The sequence below is a fragment of the Mugil cephalus genome, chromosome 6, assembly GCF_022458985.1.
Source record: "Mugil cephalus isolate CIBA_MC_2020 chromosome 6, CIBA_Mcephalus_1.1, whole genome shotgun sequence".
Classification (NCBI taxonomy): domain Eukaryota; kingdom Metazoa; phylum Chordata; class Actinopteri; order Mugiliformes; family Mugilidae; genus Mugil; species Mugil cephalus.
In genome coordinates this window covers 2,422,064-2,442,353 of record NC_061775.1, presented here as the reverse complement: position 1 = coordinate 2,442,353, position 20,290 = coordinate 2,422,064, and the positions used below count along the sequence as shown (strand labels likewise).

The window sequence follows — 20,290 nt, the reverse complement described above, 5'->3', positions numbered from 1 at the left end:
AATATCTTCCTATTGCATTATTCTCATTTAATTACATAATGAATATGCAAGAAAATATTTAAAAGACACAACTTTGCTAAAGTTTCTGATGCCTCTAATTAGATCAGTGACCTGAAATGAGCTGTTGTTATGGAAGGAATTGGGTAATCGAGGACTCAAAAGACTGCCAAGAGGTGAAAAATAAATTTACCATGCTGTGATTCAGTTTTATAATCATGTGCACAGTGGAATAAACGTAGTTAAATTAGATCACTTTGCCACAAGCACAAAAGAACATTGCTTTAGGAACCAGTTCAGTCAAACCAAACATTCAGTCTGAATCTGCCTTTAAATAGTTTTCAGTTTGGAAAGTTAGATCATGTCTAAGGCTGAGGCATGTTTAATAGGTAGGCAATGACTTAATGTCACATTTCTCAAGTCTTTATAACCCACTCAGGGAACTTGAGTGGATACTAAATGTATTCTCAGCAGACAAGCCTGAGCGTAGAGGGCAGATATTAGTACAGGAACATATATTTCCTCAGCTGCAGGCTGTGATTTGGAACATGATTTGTATTAGCCACCACTGCCAAAGAAATCTCTTGTCTTTGATGGGATACTACTGCCAAGACTCACACAGTGCAGTAGAGGCTGGTAGTTTTTGACAATGATGTATGGGCAGCTCTAAGCGCAATCAATTATTTGGATTATTTTTCAAGCACATTGGGTTGCAGTTTTCAGTGACATATTATGTTTCCCCATTCATTACAAGAACCAACTGCCATAAAGTATATGAAAGCCAGTAAACAGCAGTAGAAAATGTCACGCTGACAGCAAACCTCCTCATGAGCTACCTCAGAAATGGCAGCAGTAAAACCGAGCACCCACAGCAACATTAATAGGCATTAACCCACCTTAGTCTGAGTAATAGCACTATTGCCTTTAATATCTCCAATCTTTAGGATCTTTTAACAAGCTGAGTCTCTGCGCCAGAGTGAGTGGCCTGTGTCTGTATGTGTGAGTCCACTGTATTTAAAGGCCCCTGACTCCTAATAATTCCACTCTACCCCTTTCAGCGTTTCCCTGTGAACGTGTGTGTGTGTGTTTGGCATGCATGATGCTGGCCTGTATATGGAGGACAGGAAATCCAGAAAAACATATTTGTCATTTTAATTCCATCTGTTCTGTGTACTGTGGCAAAACTGAGGCTGTGAATAAGAAGATCTGGTAGCAGAGTTTGTGTTTGGTAATCATTTTGGAGTAAACTACTATTGCATTTGTGCCTCCTCCACAAATTAAGATTTTATTGCAGCACTAAATATTGTAGAAATACAACAAGATGCTCTTTTAAAAGCAAATATTGCAACTTTTTTGTAACAATTTATGTACGGCAGACATTAAGTATCATCAAACGGATGGCATATAAGGACATTTTATTATATTCAATAAATGAAACATGCCATAATGACCCTGCGACCCTAGTGAGGATAAGTGGTAGTAGAAGATGAGATGAGATGTTATGATGAAGGTATCTCGCAATGTGCTGAGTCTTTAAAGGGATCCACCGATCTACCTACTCATACTGTATTCCCAGAGTATGAACATCTGAGTGCTCTCTCTTTTAAAGGTTGCTTCACCAGGTCTATCTTAGCACCTTTTACAACCAAAAGAATCAAAGCTTTGCACCCCATTGTTTTCCATGTGAGCATTTTTGGTCATTTATTTATTTATTTATTTCAAACCACTTGCTGTTTGTTGTCAGAACCACGTGCATGTACAGAACCCAGGTTTGAAGCCCAGACTGTGGCCCTGTGTGTAGAGTGCATCAGCCTTATTTATTAACACAATCTCTCTGAGTCACAGTTAGGATGCTGCAGACATCCAATTATTGTGTGCCATCGTATATCTGCTCACTGCAGTCAGCAGTGTGCCAAATATTTTCCTCTCAAGTCTCTGGAGTATACTGTGCTCATCCCTGACTGTGATCAATTTTCCATTTGCGGAGAAGTCCCTCGCTATTGTTTGTGACTTCTCTCTAAACCTAAGAGCAAAACATGAAGGAGTTGAGAGGTCTTGCATGGACAAGAAAAAAGATAAATCAAGAACTACACTGCAATATTACAACCAGCTGATAAAGCATCGCGCTTGAATACGGTGAAACCAGGTAAATAAATATTATTTCCAGTGAAATGCTTTCCAGAAGTGACTGACACCTTTTTCTCCCACTTTTGTTGGAGTTGTCACCACTTTGGCACTAAAAAGTGAAACAACAAAAAGGTGGCCTGATTTTGAGCAGTAAGAATTTCCTCATGACATCCATCTTTTATGTGTTTTCACATGAACTATGAGCTTTTATTTAACAACACAAAAATGCAGCGAAACCACAGCTGGCAGAAAAAAAAAGAGTGAAAATAACATTACTCTCTACAATAGTTACAACTAAGTGGCAGCAATTGATGTGTGATGCTACAAAATAGGATATTTACCAACTTTACTAAAGCACTGCAATGTTGTTTTGACACAAGAGACTTCAAGTGACTGACAGTCTGAACAATTTTGTGCTCAGCCAGACAATCATGGACTTGAAAATATTTATTTGTTCACGCTTTGATAGCTCAAGAAGGCAACGTTAGAACCCCTTCACGCAGAGCCCCTCACATGTTGTTAAATTCACCCCTTTACAAAGTTGCTAATAAAGAAAATATCTAGTAAAAAAAATCTCTCCGACAAATTTTGTATAAAAAGCAATGAAATTTGGTCATGTGGATGCCATGGAAGAAGATACAATAGAGCAAATCTGCCTAAAAATTGAATTTCATGTCACACTGGTCAGAGCCGCGTTGTTTGAGATGTATTACCAGACAACATAAGTCATTTACATTTTTCATCAATACCACCAAGACTTTCAGTCACTTTTCCAATTTAAATGGGGAAGCAGACACTGGAAGAAAGTGTACATGTACAAGACAATGCTTTATAAGCTTTTAAAGGTAATCTGAACAAAGGTTAAAACAGGTAGGTACACACCTGCTCATTAGAGGTTGTTACCTGGATCACATCACATCCCTATAATGTGCTTTTCCTGTAACAGTCTGGCAGAACCCGCAAATTATTCTACAAAACTTTAAATATTTTCTGAAAGGCATCAACTAAGTTCACCAGCACCTGTGCCAAATAATACCAGTGAGGAGGAAATGCAGTAATACTGCACAACATTTTGAACGTATCTGCCCAAACACAGCTGTCAGTCTGTACAAAAAAAAAAAAAAAAACATCCAACAGGACAGCAGATGTTCAAAACTTTTTTTTAAAACACGTCTTAATGGAAAGACAAGGCCAATGTTAACTTCTTAGTATTGTTGCCATGGTTAACATCTTAGTGGACGGATTCCTCATTGTTTTGTGATTCTAACCAATTCTGGACAGACTTAGAAAACAGCTACTGACACAGTAGAAACAATGCTTCCCGTCAAAATAAATGCAGCTTATTGCATGTGACAACAAGTCTCTCTATGAATCACAAACTCATCGGACTCACTGTTTGTCAATACCACTGAATCTTATGGTTGTTATTTTTGCTGTGAGGCATGTTCTCTCTTTCCTACCTGAGAATACTTTCCAGTAAATGCATTAGTTTGTAGTGACAACTTCATGGCGGTGGTAGCTGGGAGATTGTAAATAGATTTGAGCCTTGGGACAAACACCAGCCTTTATGTCCTGTGCCACCAACAGCACCCAATCATTTGATTAAACAACATAATGCTGCAGTCAGTCTCATCTGCTGTGGATAATTGCTGTTGTTTTGTTATTTTTTTTTTTTTAGATTTTATCTCCCCGAACAAAATCTTTTTTTTTTTTTTTTTTTCGTAGAGGCTGTTATAATAGAAATGGTCCATTTACGGAAAGATAATTATTATTCCCATACTAATTATTCTTGGTTGTTTTCTGTCTCTCTCAGCACACTGAAAGCTGTTTTACTTATTTTCAGCACATGAGAACACACAAAGTTGTGCACTGCACTTCCAAACATAAAATACGGTGTAACAGCTTTAAGTAGGCCTAAGCCTACCAGGCCTAAGTAAAGCTGGGCTTATTTAAACTCACACGTCAACAAAAAAGCAAAACAAAACAGAACAGAAAAAGCTTTGTGAATTCACGCAGTCTCTTTAGATCATTGCTCTTTGTGTGCAGGCGGCGCCCAGGCCACACTGATGCATTTGTTGCTGGACTCCTCCTTCTTCTTGTGGCTAAATATAGTTATGTGGCATCTGGCTGTACATTTGTGTTTGTTGCTGTGCCTCTAATGGATTAGATGTTGTCATTTTGAGAAAACATAATGCCAATGAAGCAAATGTTTAAACTAAACAATACTGCAGCTTTGCCAGGACTGTAAGCGAGTACAAACTGAGTGTATGTGTGGTGGAAACACTATTGACTCATGTTACACTTCAACATACGGCAGTGAAGGGAGATTCAGCTCTGCTCAAATTGCATCCTCTGCCACTCGGACAAAATTACTAAAAACATTGGTGTGTTTAAAGTTTTTCTGAATCCTCACTGGCCATGTGAATGTTGCTTTGCTCCGGGCAGAATCTTAGCGGGGAATGTTGTTCATTTATCCTGAGCAGGTCTAATCTAGAGAGTGGGAGCAGTTGGCTTTTGGGACTTTATTAAGAGCATTAGGCTTTCAACAGAAGTCTCTCTCAGGGTTAGGCATATGCATTTTGTGACGTGATCAGTTGAGGACAACAGTGAAAGAAAAGCATAATTCATTTTCATAGCAAGTGGAAAGGTGAAAAGCCCTAATAAGATCAAGCTGAAAGGTTTCTAGTGTGCATTTCACTCTGTCTGAACAGGCAGCTTCACTGAGTCTGCAGAATGCACAAACCATCACGGACAGCAGTTTTGCCTCTCTATGGTCAGCAAATTTAATTGCAGGACGATGAGCTATTTGGTGTGGGGTGATTCTGTGACGTGTTTGTGTGTGTGTGTATTAACTCCACTTATAGGACAAAAGATGATAAATCTCTGGTAGTGGAAAAAATGTGTGAGGGATGTCTGAGAGAAAGCTAATGGTTTGTGCAGGCCAGCCAAGTGCAGGTGAAGAGGATGAAAGATGATGATATTATCAATTAATTATTACATACAGAAACATTTAAAATGTTTGCTGCAAGTCCCCAGAGCTCTAGACAGTGTCTTCTAGTGGCTTATTTTGTTTGGCAGTCTCAAACTGCAAAATTTTCTAGATAATGTTCACATTTGTTATTTCTCCTTATTACTGGAACTAACTGAGTTAAAACTGTGTGATCGGTTAGACCTGAGGTTTTTAACTTTTCAAGTATTTCTTGGAGTTGCAAAGATCCATATTGCAATTAAAGTATTAGAATCTGTATAATGAGCTGTGTGTGTGTAATATTGTGTCATCATAGTGTAGAAACATACTGCTGTGGACAACCATGCTCATCTGTGTCTACAGTCAACACTCTACATTTTGCAGTGACCCTCTTTTCATTGCCATAGTGTTGTGGAAATGTCTTTATTGTTGTTAGACAGCCGCACACACACACACGTTAGTATTTCCATCATCATAAAGTCATTTCTGTAAGATGCCCTGGACGGGGGCAAAAAGCACTGAGTTGTCCAACTGACCTGACACAAGTCATTGTTGATTTCACTGTTGTAGGGGAAAGACTCTAGGGCTCCAGATAAGACTGTTGCCATGGTCCTGAAGGAGATACCAAGTAAGGCGTCATCAGAAGGGAAGCCCCTCCTCACAGTGACTACCAAGGTGGGCAGATCCATTTCAGAAATCCCCCCGCCCCCACCCCCTGCCTTTAAGTGGAACGTCCTCCTGTGTTAGTTACTTAAAACTTAGTTAAGCTTTGAGTGTCCTATATCTGACTTCCACTGTCTACTAACTCATCACTTGAGCCTTATGACTGTTGTATCTAACAAAGAGGCAATAATTATTTCATTTCCAGCTGCTCTATGGGGTATAAAACCTGTCAAGTACATCACCACATTTGCACAAACAGTGAAGATTGATCTTCTGATCCACAGAAGTAGCCTCAAATTGCTGCAATTATCCTTGTGACTTTTTATCTTTTCCAATTAGCCTCTGCAAGTTTTCTGGTTGATCTTCTACTTAATTTTTTTTTGAATATTTAGCACTTCATAGGGGATTAACGAGAGGGTCACCACAAATTTCCCGTCCCATTCCTAATCAGGTTGCTAAAACCTCATGAACTTTTTACACCTCATAAGCAGCTAATCCTCAGCACAAACAGCGTGTGAATGCATTTCCAAAATGCTACGCCACACAGCATGGTACTGAGCTATTGACTGAGTTCTCTCTGTACTAAACTGCAGTAAATTATATTAGCCACTGCTGAGCTTTTCATTTCTCCTTTGCTTTTTAAGTATAATATAGTGGAGCATCTGGAGTCAGTTCTCCAGATGCCAATATGAGTTTTCTTGCTCTGTGCTTGGTTGCTTCTGTGCAATATGAGTGTGTGCTGCTGCCGTGTGCCCTCTTGTATATCTGTCCATGTTTTAATAACCTGTAGCATGCGTCATACTTGTTTTATTTTCTAATACAATGTCTGGTTTAATAAGCTGTCACACAACCAAGATAATGCTCCTACTGAAGTGGAACGTATTTGATTAGCACTGAGCATTCTTACACTTATATGCAACATATAGTCAAGTTTATTCTAATGTCTAGACTGTGATTTGTCATAACATAAATTACTGTATACAGGGCAACAAGGAGTCAACAGTTAACAGCTTCCAGTTACAAGATTGTTTATAGCTCACGCCATATCAGGAGATTTGTTCAAAAGTCTGACATATGTCCTCCAGCATACAGTGCGGTGTCACAGAAATCATCATTATGGAGGTGATGAATCAACAACACAGAAATATATTGAATAAATATTATATATTTGATATATAGAATATCAACTGAATGGACACATGCACTTCTGTCATAAACCTAATGTACCAAACTACAAGACATTACCATCACATTATTATCCACCTATATTTACTAAAAAGTGGCGATGCACTGTTATACTGTAACCAACTAGAACTTGCATATGGATTTATGATCACGTTGCCTTAACCATGACATGCAGTGCATAATTCAAATCATGTGTATGTCTTTTCGATTAATAATAATAATAAAAAGAATCATAATTGTTTTTTTATTGCACATTTCTATTTTAGATGACCAAAGCGCTTACAGTTGTATGCATTATTCATTCACGCACACAGGCGCATCCTGGTGGTGGTATACTACTTCAGTAGAAACATGGCAGCCAGTCCGAGCCGAGTATACACATGATTATACACTATTATTGCTGTAAATCAGCCAATTTACAAAGACTAAAGCTGAATTATCTTGAAAAGGCATGGTAGTGACATGACTACAATATGTTTTGTTTTATTAGCCAGCCAGACTGCACAATTACAGGAATCCTTTAACATACCTGAAAACGATGACAGCAACAGCTGCTGTCATCTCAGTCATATTAAATCACCCATGACATTGCTGTCAAGTGACTACTTAGCACTTCAGTTCAAAATGACAATGCATTAAGCTGAGCTTGCTGCCAACACAGAGAAGCCACAAAAATGAGATCAGCTGTTTGCACATGCGTTACACAAACTAAAGTATATGCATGCACATATACAGGAGAAAGCAGTTGTTGCAAGTCAGCACTCGTTAAATATTGTATGCTTAGACTGGGTAGTTGTTTTTTTCTCATGTACAACACTCTATTGTGATTTGTAGATTATTAAGTTCACCAGTAACCTCTGCATTTTTCTTTTGTGTTACATGGCTTAAAATCATTTTTTATAAGAAAAAAGAGTGAGTGAGTGTCAAACAAAACACTGGATGTTTCCACACTGGCAGACACAACTCATGATTGCTCTCAAGTGGCTGAGGCTGCAGTTTGAGAGGTCCCAGCTTCATGTCACTTAGCCATCGACAGTGGTTAAGGCACAGACCTTGGCTCCTCACGCCACATGTCAAGCCAAGTCGAGGCAAAAATCAAGTCAGGACTCCAGCAGCACTAGCAGTAAATGGAACAACTTTATTGGACGTGGTCTAATTGATTTGTCTAATACAGTTGTTACAAGTGCTGTTGGAGTCCTGACCTTTCAGCAACTTCTTTTCCTCCTCCATGCAGCCTGGAAGCAGATGAAGCTGTGCCAGAAATACTACTTTTTCTCATGAAAACAAGGAAAACTGCACTAAGTCGAACACAGTCAAAAAGAGAAGACTTGTCATGTGAAACATTATATCCATCTAACTATAGCAATAATTATTTGAATAACACTTCACATGCATTAGTCTATCTAAGCAAACCGTTCTGCTGCTTTAATTTGAAGATATACTGTAGGACTACTACAATGTTCACTTTGCACTGGCAGAATCTGGACCAAAACTGTATTTCTTTATATTATATTATATTATATTATATTATATTATATTATATTATATTATATTATATTATATCAAAAGGGCCTTTCCGGGTGGAGTTTGCATGTTCTCTGGGTACTCTATTCTCCTCCCACCTCCAGAGACATGCTCGTTAGGCTGATTGGTGACCCTATATTGACCCTAGGTGTGAGTGTGAGTGGTTGTTTGTGTCTGTGTTAGTGTACCCCACCTCTCGTCCATTGACAGCAGGGATAGGCATTAGGTTTAACATTTTTAAAAACTACCTAGTCCTTTTTAATAAGAGATATCTGGGGCCTAAACATACATCTTTGGGGTAAATTAAATAGATAAACAACTCTTGTTTTGTTGGTGTTGGCCTTTATGGAGTATGTCGACAATTTGAATAATATAGAGTAATGCTAGTCTTCAGTCCCATTTATACTATTTTATTGTTTCGTTTTATTTTATTGTTTTTTTTTTGTTTTTTTTTACAACTTCGCAGCTTGAGGACATGTCACGTAAAGCCATTACAGTGAGTCCTAAAATACCCAACTAAATGAACTCCAGTATGCAGGCCCGTGGGAGCACACAGAACAGATCATTGCCACCCACACCAACGGCTTAAAAACAACTGTAATGAGTAAATAATGTGATGAATTACAGACACTTTTTTTCACAGTCTGAGAAGAACGAAACAGCTGAATGTATCATTTAAATACAGATGAAGATTTAAACTTGATGATTCTTGAACACAACATGCTCTGCATCTGAACCATCGAATCTGATATAATTACACTTCCAGATGATCATCCCTCATTTAGACTTCATGTTTCATCAAACAACTGCTTTAAGTCGATTATACACCATCCCCTCTGTGTTTCTATTTATTCTGTTTTTGCCATCCTCTCCACCTCCTCTTATCCTTACCTCAACCTTCGATCCTTCAAGGCTCTGACAAGTATAACTGGTACACAGTTCCCTTGACAGCAACATCTGAGAGATCTCTTGGAGTCAAGCCCAAGTGGCACAATTAGCTGAAGATTTCCATTACATAATTTTCTAGATTGCTGCTTATCACTTGTAAACAAAATGCCAAAATGCTCTGCATAGGAGAGGAGCAAAAAGGTATATTAGGAGGGGAGCAGAGGGGGAAGGGAAAACAGTAACCCCACTGCACCGAGAGTAATGAGCAAATAGCTCAGAAGTGCTCCTCTCCTGGGTTAAGACTGAACATATAATTAGTGTTTGCATCCTACCTGCCATGTGTCTGACACATCTCCCTAGTTGAAGATAGGTATTCTGTCCCCATTTTCTGGATGATTGGAAGAGGAGATTTTTTAAAGTGGCCCCACAGCAATCACAAGACGTGCTTTGAAGAAGTACAGCAACACACAGTGATGGTTAACTGTTCGGTGCAGGTAGTGCAGTATCCTCCATTACGTAGCCTCTGCCGCACAATAGACACATCTTTAAAGCTGAGACTCAGCTTTCAATCATGTAGGCTAAAATACAGTGGTCTATGAACTTTAGTGTAACTCAAAAAAGATATCCCATAAGCACTGTCACAATCTACTGCACAGTCGTGTTAGCAGCTCTGTGAGGACGCACTTATTAATATCAGTGATTTGGGCCAACAGAATTGCATTATATTGACCATATTCGTCCATGTTAGTCTAGAGTGTTGCCATGCCAGTATACCACAGTGTATGATCCTAGAGGAAAGTTTGGGATATCAGTAAAGTCAGCTAGTGCCATCCTATGGGGAAAATTTTGTATATAATCCAAGAAACAATCACCTTTCTTGAACACAGAGAAGCATGTGGTTCCTATTTTAGAACAAGTGACTTAATTAAGCACCAAACTAGTTGGCATATCACAGTAATGTTCTTGTTTCACAGCGACTTGTCAAATTTTCTTAGACTAGACTAACGCTTCCAACTTTCATCAGAACATGACTCAGCAGGGCTCTCAGCCATGACTCTGCCAGCATGTCATTATCGTATAAAACTTAAAACCTCAGGACTGTTTCGTGAATTAAATTGGTTCTGGCACTCTTAATGTCCCACATGCTGCACCCTTTGACAGGAGTGACCTTCAGTCAGTTTGTCACAAAGAAAAAAAGGGAAACTGAGTAAAGAAATCCATGGTCATATATAACACGCAGGGATTTAACGGTGCTCCTCAATGCAGATGCAATGCAACTCGCAGATTCCTCCAACCTCCTCCAGAGGCAAGCATCACAAAAATTGAGACAGATGTTTCACTAGTTATCTTCCACTTAGCCACTGCAAGAATGTGCATTTATGAATGTCATTAACTTCAGTAAGAGACTTTCTACCTCCAGTTCTCAGGTCTCCTCGAAGTTTTTCAAGGCACACATTTATCCAGCTCAGCCTGCATTTAACAGTCAACAAGAGGCCAAATGAATTTGGTTGAAGCTACATAGGAAGTATTAGATTCAAGAAAGCAAAAATATGTATGTAATATGAATGATGAATTGTAAAACGAAACATAACAGAAATAAATGTAATGTTTTTTACCTATAGTGTAGTGTGCAATATCAATAATGCATCAATTCCATAACAAACTAAGTTGATACCTCTTGAAGCCTGAGGCAATGCTGAATGTAACCAAAACTCAACTTGCCCTTCCAACAGTGTGATGCAAATACTTTATTATCATATTTTAAACTGATTAATCACTTAAAACAGTTGTAATTAAATGATCTGGTAATCACATTGATGAGTTTATCTTTTTAACTGTCAGGAAGGACAGGTACCAGGAACCTCACATTCTTAAGTCAAAGAGACAAAAACAGACGTAGACAGACTGTATGCCATGAATCATTTTATGTGATTTGATTAAAAATGATGGTTAAAATAGTAGTAACTTTCTTAAAGCACATCTTCTCAGGAAACCAATTTTCACAAAGAGTGAAATATATAGTCGAGACCCAAAAATCAACATAAAAGACACCTTTTTATTCTCTCTAAATAACTAGCAGTTTCTGTTCTCTCACTGCCAGAGCTGGCAATTTGTTAATTCGCAACTATGTTTAAGCTGTCTTTTTAGCCACTATTTTAGTTCACTGAGCAAAAATTAACTAGCATAGTTATCTATAAAAAAAATACTGATACAGTGAATCTTTTGAGATGAACCATCTCCTCCACCAAATGCCAATGGCTGAGTGGTTATATGATTTAGACTTCTTTTTCTGAAGCTGTGATGAAATAAAACATGCACTTCTTTCGCATCACTAATAACTGAATCAGCCTCAGTTTAGTCTTCACTCAGTCTCAATTACACTGTTCCCAAACACGCACAGTATGTAAACCACTATAAATTTAACCTTTAAAAACAAGTCCCCATTGTGTACTCTCATCCTATCATTTGTCTCTGTAGCCCAGAATTGGGCAAAAATGCATAGGCTGGCAGCAGCACAGGGTGATATCGGGTTAGTGAGCCTTCCAGTGAACCAGATCTTTATTATAACACCAAAGCAATACAGACACTCACTTAGCCTAATTATCTGTGCTGGATCAGCATCCTGCCAGAGCAGTACAATCTCTAGTTCAACAACTTTTTCAGAGATCTCTGCTGCGAAAGTCACGTTTGTGCAGTTCAGTCTTTCTAAACTAAATTTCACAAACATTTCATTATTAAATACAATAATGTATCTTAAAATATGCACGAGGCATAAAGCAAAATATATATCACATGCATGTCATCATGAACTGTAGATTTCTTTTTTATTGTGGCTGTTTGGTTACTCTTGAACTGATGGCATGCAGGAGAAGTTTAGGCTGTGAATCATGTTCACACATGTGAGGGACTTTTTGGCTTACAAAAGGCATGTGTTTCTCTGCAGTTCATATAACAGTATTATTTTTTTTTATAAAGTATTGGGGTATGTGGGAACTCAACAGTAAGCTAGTAAAATAAAAAAACCAAATGCCATCTACATTATAACAGTTGCTCATTTGTAATTGGACACATGTTATGAAACCCCCACTCAGCACTTTTCATCAAGCATATGGCAGGTTGTGTTCAGTCTATTTCATGCTTGGCAATTAATCTTTTAGCACCTTCATCAAAATTCTGCTTGCGAGCGCAGCCCAGAGAGCACAAAAGCAAATGTCATGTTTACTCACTGCCAGCATTATATATACACTGCACAGGCTGACAGCAGCGGAGGTGGCTTCCTCTTTTCCTGAGACACAACTGGATTTCACCTCCAAATTATGAAGCGCTGGCTGGCAAATTGTGACCAGCTGCACCTGGAGTGTATTGATGCTTCAGACTGGAAATAATGACATTGGCGCAACCTATTCTGCAGCTGCACTTGCAAGCCTACAAATTGGTGCATCACAGGGAAGATGATGAGTACTTTCATGGTTTGGATGGTGAGATAAACAGTAATGGTTAAGTAATTATTGTACTGGACATTTCCCTTATCCAAGCCCATCTGGATCTAAATAGTAATTAGCACTCATGACGTTACATACAATGCCCTAACCTGGTCATCATCCTGTACTGATGTGACTGTGATTCTGCATCTATAACGCCAGCAGTGTAGAGCAGAAGGTCAATGGAGATCTATATGTTTAGTTTGTTTTGGTTCATAAGCACATAAACAAACTGCTTACAACTTGAAAATGCCCTGCACCATTACTGTACTGTTCATTAGCATCGGCTTTGGTTAGTCCTTGTTGTGTCCTTATCTGTTGTGTTTCAGACAAGAGCTCAACAATGACTCCCAGGCACTGACTGCCAATCAGTCAAAAGACAAAACTCACTGTAATAATCAAAATGTATGCTGCTCTCTTGTGGTTTTGAGGCCAGGGACCCCCAGGGTTTTTTCTATTGAGATGAGAGCGGTTGTGCTGCTATGTTAGGCCATTTCAGTTTCAGTGTCCATTTTATTTGGTCTCTGTTTAAAGAATCCCCTCACTTTTGATGCCTGGGTTCAGGCTCTTTTATGTCTCAACATGTTTGGCAGAAGAAGCTGCCATTCTTGTAGATGAAGGCACTTCAATATACTTCACTCCAGTCATTGTATTTACATAAATAACACTAGTGATCACGTTAACCCTGTCCTTCTAGTCCAGAAACTAATTTCAAAAATCTAACCTTTATACATCACACCGATCAATCTGTGTCAAGTAAAGCTGTTGTGGATAGACTACATGCTACAATGAATTATTAAGTGTATTTTCCTCATAAACAGAGACAGAGTTATAGATAATGTCTCCCTCGTGATACAGGGATACAGGGTCCGTATAGGGGCACACCAGTTATGTGAGCCATAACCAGGTAATCAGGAGCAGAATTTCACTTTACGTTAACAGAGAAGAAGAATTGTGATGGGTGACCTGATGCTGTGGAGAGTCTGAACTGTCTCATCTGTTTGTGCTTACAGTTGGTGAGCGAGCAACAAGAGAGCCGCCCCCTTTTAAGCCCTTCCATCGATGATTTCCTCTGCGAGACCAAGTGCGATGGTGTTTCTCGACCAGTGACTTCCAACACAGCCGGTATAGCATCATTTGTTTATCATGTCCTTTAACACACAAAAGGCTTGAATGATGCATTGGATCCTGTTTTGATCAACCATGCCAACGATCCTTTTTATTGGCTGTGCCATGTGTCAGAGTGTCACAGCACAGAAACTTATCTGACACTTATTGAAGGATGTTTGCATGCTGAGGAGTGAACTCTTTCATTTGAAACCAATGATACATGGCGCCTGCTCAAGAACGAGCCGTAGCTCCCAAGTAATTAAACAGGATGCGTCCTGCCATTTATGTCCTCTATTTAAACGGGTTTGTCAATGGATAACGTAACAAAGAGTCCTTCTTCCTGCTCGTCAGGTAATTAGTTATTGTGCGTTTCCATGCACACTGCATCTCTGTGAGTTTAATTTACTCCAAAGATTTAAAGAGGTCAAAAGATTTTTCTGTCTCGTTTTAAGAAGGACTGATACATATTTTTCATTTCCTTGAAAACATGAATGTAGCACACATTTTAACAGAATTCATAAATTTGTAAAATGCAAATTTGATTGAAATTTAATTTTTTTTATCCAGGTGCCATTAAAGCATAGCAGAAGCAAAAGTCACAAGATAATGTGATTAAAACAATAATCATCAGACTAATTTAACTACGCACAACTGACATGTGTCATATCTGAACTGGCCACTGACTGTGCTGATTCAGCCGAGCAAAATATGGAGAAATGTGGGACACTCCCAAGCTTCTGTCTCCTGCTGCTGCTGCTGTCACTGGCAAAGACCTGACAATACTGATTATGAGTCTCAAAATTCTAGTATAAAATTCAGTGTATGTGCAAATATTGTAAATGCTACTGGATATTTTAAATGAAATGCAATTGCACTGCTCATTTTTCAGTTTTTCTACTCTCTACGTATTGTTTGCACCCACAGCCAAAATGTTCAGCTGAAGATGATTATAGTTTTTACACATGGCCTTTCCAGAACAAAGGAATAGGTTTAGTAAGAAAAGGAAATCAATAGTGAATGATAGTTACAAGCTCAAGAATGCTAATCCACATGAGGCCTGCATGATTGTGCTCTCTTCTTGATGCATTAACTTTTACTTTCATATCATTCTGAAGCTAATGACTATTTTTGCTGATTGGAATTTTAAAAACTCCATTATACATTCTCTGTGGGTGTCATGGGAATCTGTGGTTTAGAAGTACACTAGTCAATTACATTTAAATTTTCAATTTGAGTAACAAGTCTGAAGTTTTAAGAGAACCTAATCCCCTTGTTGAAAAGTATTGCCGGGCCTCTCTCACACTGATTAGGATATACAGAACATCCCTAGACATTTACTCATTTATTTAGGCAGAGCCTCTCATCATCGTCAGCTTGTTGTATAAAATACCCTTTCTGTACTCGCATTCAAATGTTTTTCTTTTGTCAGCACTTTCCCTGCTCGTTCTCTGCTGGTTAGCTAAATAATCACAGAAAGACTGAAGGGACAGCACAGCTCTCACCTTTAAACTCTGCTCTCTACACTTTCACCAATAACTGTCAGTAAAACTTAAAATGGTAAATCCAAATGTTTATGTCATATGAGGAAAAAAAAACATAAAGCAAGGAAGTTTAATTAAGTGATAAAACATTATCACAATCACTGCCTAACTTAGCCTACTCTGGCCAGAATAGTACAGACTCTATAAGACCTGTGGTGTTCTGTATTATTCTAGCGTATTTATAACCCAAACAGCAGGGAAGTATTGTACATTTTCATGGAACTTAAAGTTTCCTTTGGATCATATGTTAATGAAATTTCCACCACAGTTTAAAGACCACAGACACAAATGTGTCCACTGTTTTCACTCTTCATTGCATGAATCTATACAGCACAGATTGTGATTCACTGTTTTGGAAATTGGGGCTCAGTGTTGAGTGAGGTGAGCAGTAATAGCAAAGTGGCTTTAAAATGACCCCATCATGACCACGTCACAGTGACGTCACGGCGTTAGCTGGAGGCAAAATATGGAAGCTTGAGGCAAAAAACACTGTCACTGTCAACCAGGAAAATGTCTTGCTGTATTTTTGAGGACCAAAACCGAAAAAGCAAAAAATAAAAATAAATAAATAACGCACACCAGCCACTGAGTCGTAGGCGACTTTGGTTGAACGCGATTAAAAGAAAAGATTGGAGTGACACAATCAACACCTCTCTGTTTGCAGCGCACATTTGACATCAGGTAAGATATCTAATACATCACCATTTTCAGCCTGGATAAGGTTATGAGTTAGATTAGGCTAAATTGTGACTGAAATAACGTTAAGTTAATCATTATTTTGAGGATTCGTGATACATGCTAATGCTAACCGCGAGCTAACGCAACCATTAGTTATATTTCAGGGGTGTCCAAGCAGAAGTTGCATTTACTACGTTAGTGGTTCCACTTACCTCTTGTAGTATCTTTATTGGAGAGACTTCACTTGACAGATGAGACGTCGTCCCCTCTGTGTTCTCCTATGATTAAATCCTCCTTCCAGTGAGTGAGTGTAGGTGTAGGTAGGTAGAAAGGTATGGTAGGTGAATTCAGTCCGATCTGTCAGTCAACTTTTTAAAATAACACTCACAGTCTCGGGAAGTAAAGGTGTTAGTACATTCTCTAAAATATGCCTTTTCTTCGTACATTCTTGCCAAAGCCCTTGTCCCTTGAAATATGCTAACTAGTGATATGCGGGTTGATACTGAAACACTTCCGATACCACTTCTTTATGCTCTAAAATCGATTCGCAAATCAAAATATCGATACTTTCGATACTTCAGCCATTCGAGGTCATGTAGGAAAACAGTGGAAAATAACTTAAACTACTGAGTTATGGCAACACAACAAACCTTATGAAACCCCTGAGGTTAAACCACAATGCAGAATACCAGGCTTTTACCATGAGGTGGACAGAAGAGGAGAGCACAGTGTCAGAATTAAGATTCAAGTTTTTATTTTAGTCTTTCTTAGTAGTTAATCATTTATTTTAATGGTCTTATTATTTTACTTATATCTTTTTTATTGTTTGAAACATCATTTTCACATATTTTCTGTCCTCTATAGACCCAGAAAAAGAAGGACAGAGCCTTTTGTTGAGCAGCACAACTTTTTACAGCCACTTTTCATGTATTGTTTATTGATTTTCTGTTTTTATATTTGTAGTGATTTCCTGTAGTTTGAGTCAAGTCAGCATTTTGTCCTTCTGAATGTAGGATATTTATGGTTGAATGTATGCCCTTGCTGTAATTTTCAACCTGCGTTTGCAGTTAGTTTCTGCAAAAATAAAAACAGTGCTGCATGAGCACTATTTGGCAGCTGAAATAAATCTAAAACAGGAGAAATGGGGTGAAATTACATTATAATGAACATCTTGCACCTTTAGCGGTTATATTGCGTTGTTTTATATTCAAGCAATAATTACAAGAAAATAGATGAACTAAATACATGTCACAGCAGGCGAAAAAGTGGGTGGGTGAAACTGAAGACAGTCAATAACTTCAGTAAAACAGAATTGCACTGGTTATTTGAAGAAACGACAAAGTTTTGACTCCCGACCCTGGCTGTGCGTTTTGTGCAGTGCAAGCTCAAAATTACAGGCACATGACTGCATAATTGGCTTGCTGCTGTTTCTTGACAACCAAGTGAGACATTTGTTGACTGAAATCTCTGCGTAATTAGAGTATATTCGTCTTCCATGCCTTGTGCTCTTTAGATGACAAGTACAATTACAAATCAAGGAGACCCATTTCTGAGGATGGTTGCCTGAAGAGTTTTCAGCACTGGTAAAAAACACAAGCTGCTCATGAAAAGACAGTGATGTCAAAAATGTTGTAACTCCGAATCTACGTGAAATGATGAAACTGGGAGGAGATATACTCTTTTCACACAAACAAGCAAGTTGTCAAGTTGTTAATTTAGCATGGTTAGATCTAGCTTTGACAAGGGCCTAATAATTATAGCCAGATGACTGGATCACAGCATCTCCAAAACAGCATGCTGGGTGCTCCCGGTCACCAGTGGTAAGTTCCTATCAACAAATACCAAGTAAATATGAACACCAGCTTTGTTGGATATATGTACACAACAAAGAAATTAGTTTTCTGCATTTAAACCATCATTTGTACACACGTTAGGTGTTTCATTAAGGTACTTCACCTTTACCTCATGGAGGTAAAAGGGATTCGAACCAATGACTTCACAGAGCAAAGTTTACTTCTCTAACTACCAATTTACAGCCCTGCTGTTCACTGATTTGGGGAGGGACAAATCATGAACCGTCCACAATGTCTATGTGTGTGCTGTAACAAATTTCAAGCTTGACAGCTCTGCTTCGCATATTAAGCCGTGTTTCCACTGAACGAGCTTACCACAGGGTCTAGCAACATTTGAAGAGAGTGTGAGGTTAAAGGAGTCTCAGTGAGGTTCCTCCTTCACAAGGAGCCTCAGCGAGGTTTCTTGTGAAGGTATCTTTGTTCATGATTTGTGTATCATTTGCCACACAGAAGTCTGCTTACAAATATTGGTTATATGCAAGTTCGTTTTTGAAATGTGGATGCTAACCTAGTGTCACACCCTCACAGTTCTGTCTTCAACACTGGACCTGCTAGATCTCAGTGAACCTGGAGAGAGGAGGAATAGCAAGGACAGGAAGAGTTCCCTAGCATCCCGGGGCGACGGGCAGAAGAATAACGCACACAGGAAAAAGACGGATGAGACAGAGCTGATCCAGGTGGAAGTTGAACAGACTGGACCAAGCATGCGAACCCCAGAGAGGGCATCAATAGACTCAGGTAGAGACAGAATGTAAAGTTAGGATGTTTCACAATCTCCAGTCAGAGAGACTGAATCACTGAGGTACCAGAGGTACAGATGCTGTAGGAAGCAAGTGAAGCGACAGGTCTACTGCACAAAAATTCAGAACATGAACGGGGGAAACACTTTAGCTTATATGAGCACACAAAGACAAGCATATGCATCTGTTTGATAACGTGCTGTCAAAATGTTCATAATACTAATATTATTGTTAATGAATTGTGACAACTGCATCTGTTGTAGCAATGCTACTCACAACATTCGTAAAGGTTAATGTTAGCTTGATTATATCACACTCATAACATCAGCTGGTCACAAAAAAAGTCAACCGTCAGCACACTGAGTGAGTCAAAATGTAATCTTGTCTGCATGTGTGTTAGCACATTGTGCAGCAGTATTTTAATGGAGATTGAAATACGTTATTTAAGTTATTTATCTGACCTATTCTGTAGAATATGGCTGCATCTGTTAAATTTACAGTGAGGGACCCTGCTCTGCTGTTAAGCATTTCACCTACCACATCAAAAATCTCAAATTTTTCAAGCTTCTCCTTCATTTGTCTTACCGTCCTGATAAAGCCAAGTTTGGCCATCTCAGCCGCAATCCGCTGAAAAACCTTGTCGTTCCGAGAGGTCCCGTCCAACTCCCACTGTATACTGTCCTCCCCCAACAAGGACAGAAAAGCCTTCACCTCTGGGTTGGTCCAGAATGACATTACTTTTCCAGTCATCATTTAAAAAAATGTACTGACACGAGAGCAGAGAGTTGAAAGTGAGCAGCTTACTCCTAGTCAGTACCGTCTCTCTAGTCAAAACATCCTGTTTTGTACCTGCAGCTGCATTGTGCTGATTTTTTTTCCTGACCAGTCACGTCACATTTTTGACCCCAATTCACCTACTTCGGACCGACTGTAGAGGAGGTACTTTTAAGTACCCAGAAAAGTATCCCATAGGCCTCGTTCGGCCCACCTTCCAGCAATGGAAGTAGAAATTTAAAGTGGGTGGTGCGGAGTGTTGTAGAGGTATGCTGTGCATATAAATCCAGGTTAGATCTCACATCAGCCCCTCACTCCACACCCCTACACACCCTAAACAACGAGAACTCCCACCATCCTCCTGTGGAGCTGACCCTCAGACTTCGAACTGACCAAAGGAGGGCTGAGTCATTTTACTGCATTGAAATGAATCATCTTAAATTAAATTATGGGGAAACTGCCAATTACTTTTGTATTTGTCGGTTGGAAAGGTTAAAGTCTTCATTGATAAGTTATTGTGCAGAGTGAGTCAAACTGTGGTCTGGTGAATTATTCATGGCAGTGGGGTCACTTATAACTCAGGCCTCATTTATTGACAAAACTTCATGTCCTCCTCGAAAGGCAGGCAGATGTTCTATTTTATTATTATTATTTTTTTTTTAGATTTGAATAGTGTGAATTGTTTTGGCAAATGGAAAAATAACTATTTCATTTAAATTAGTGCAACTCCTTAATGACAATTGATGTGTTAGTTTTCCTC

At 38.9% G+C, this 20,290-nt stretch overlaps 1 protein-coding gene across 4 annotated transcripts in view; it reads left to right on the top strand.

Moving 5' to 3' along the window:
- pex5la (peroxisomal biogenesis factor 5-like a) overlaps positions 1 to 20,290 on the top strand; it is a 78,901-nt gene that overhangs the window by 32,703 nt on the left and 25,908 nt on the right. For 3 of the 4 annotated variants that reach the window (XM_047586125.1, XM_047586126.1, XM_047586123.1), the window contains exons 2-4: positions 5,663 to 5,767; positions 13,848 to 13,959; positions 18,545 to 18,754. In XM_047586125.1, coding sequence (XP_047442081.1) covers positions 5,663 to 5,767; positions 13,848 to 13,959; positions 18,545 to 18,754 — 427 coding nt within the window. The remainder of the gene's footprint in view (positions 1 to 5,662; positions 5,768 to 13,847; positions 13,960 to 18,544; positions 18,755 to 20,290) is intronic. The other variant, XM_047586127.1, reaches the window with a different exon arrangement.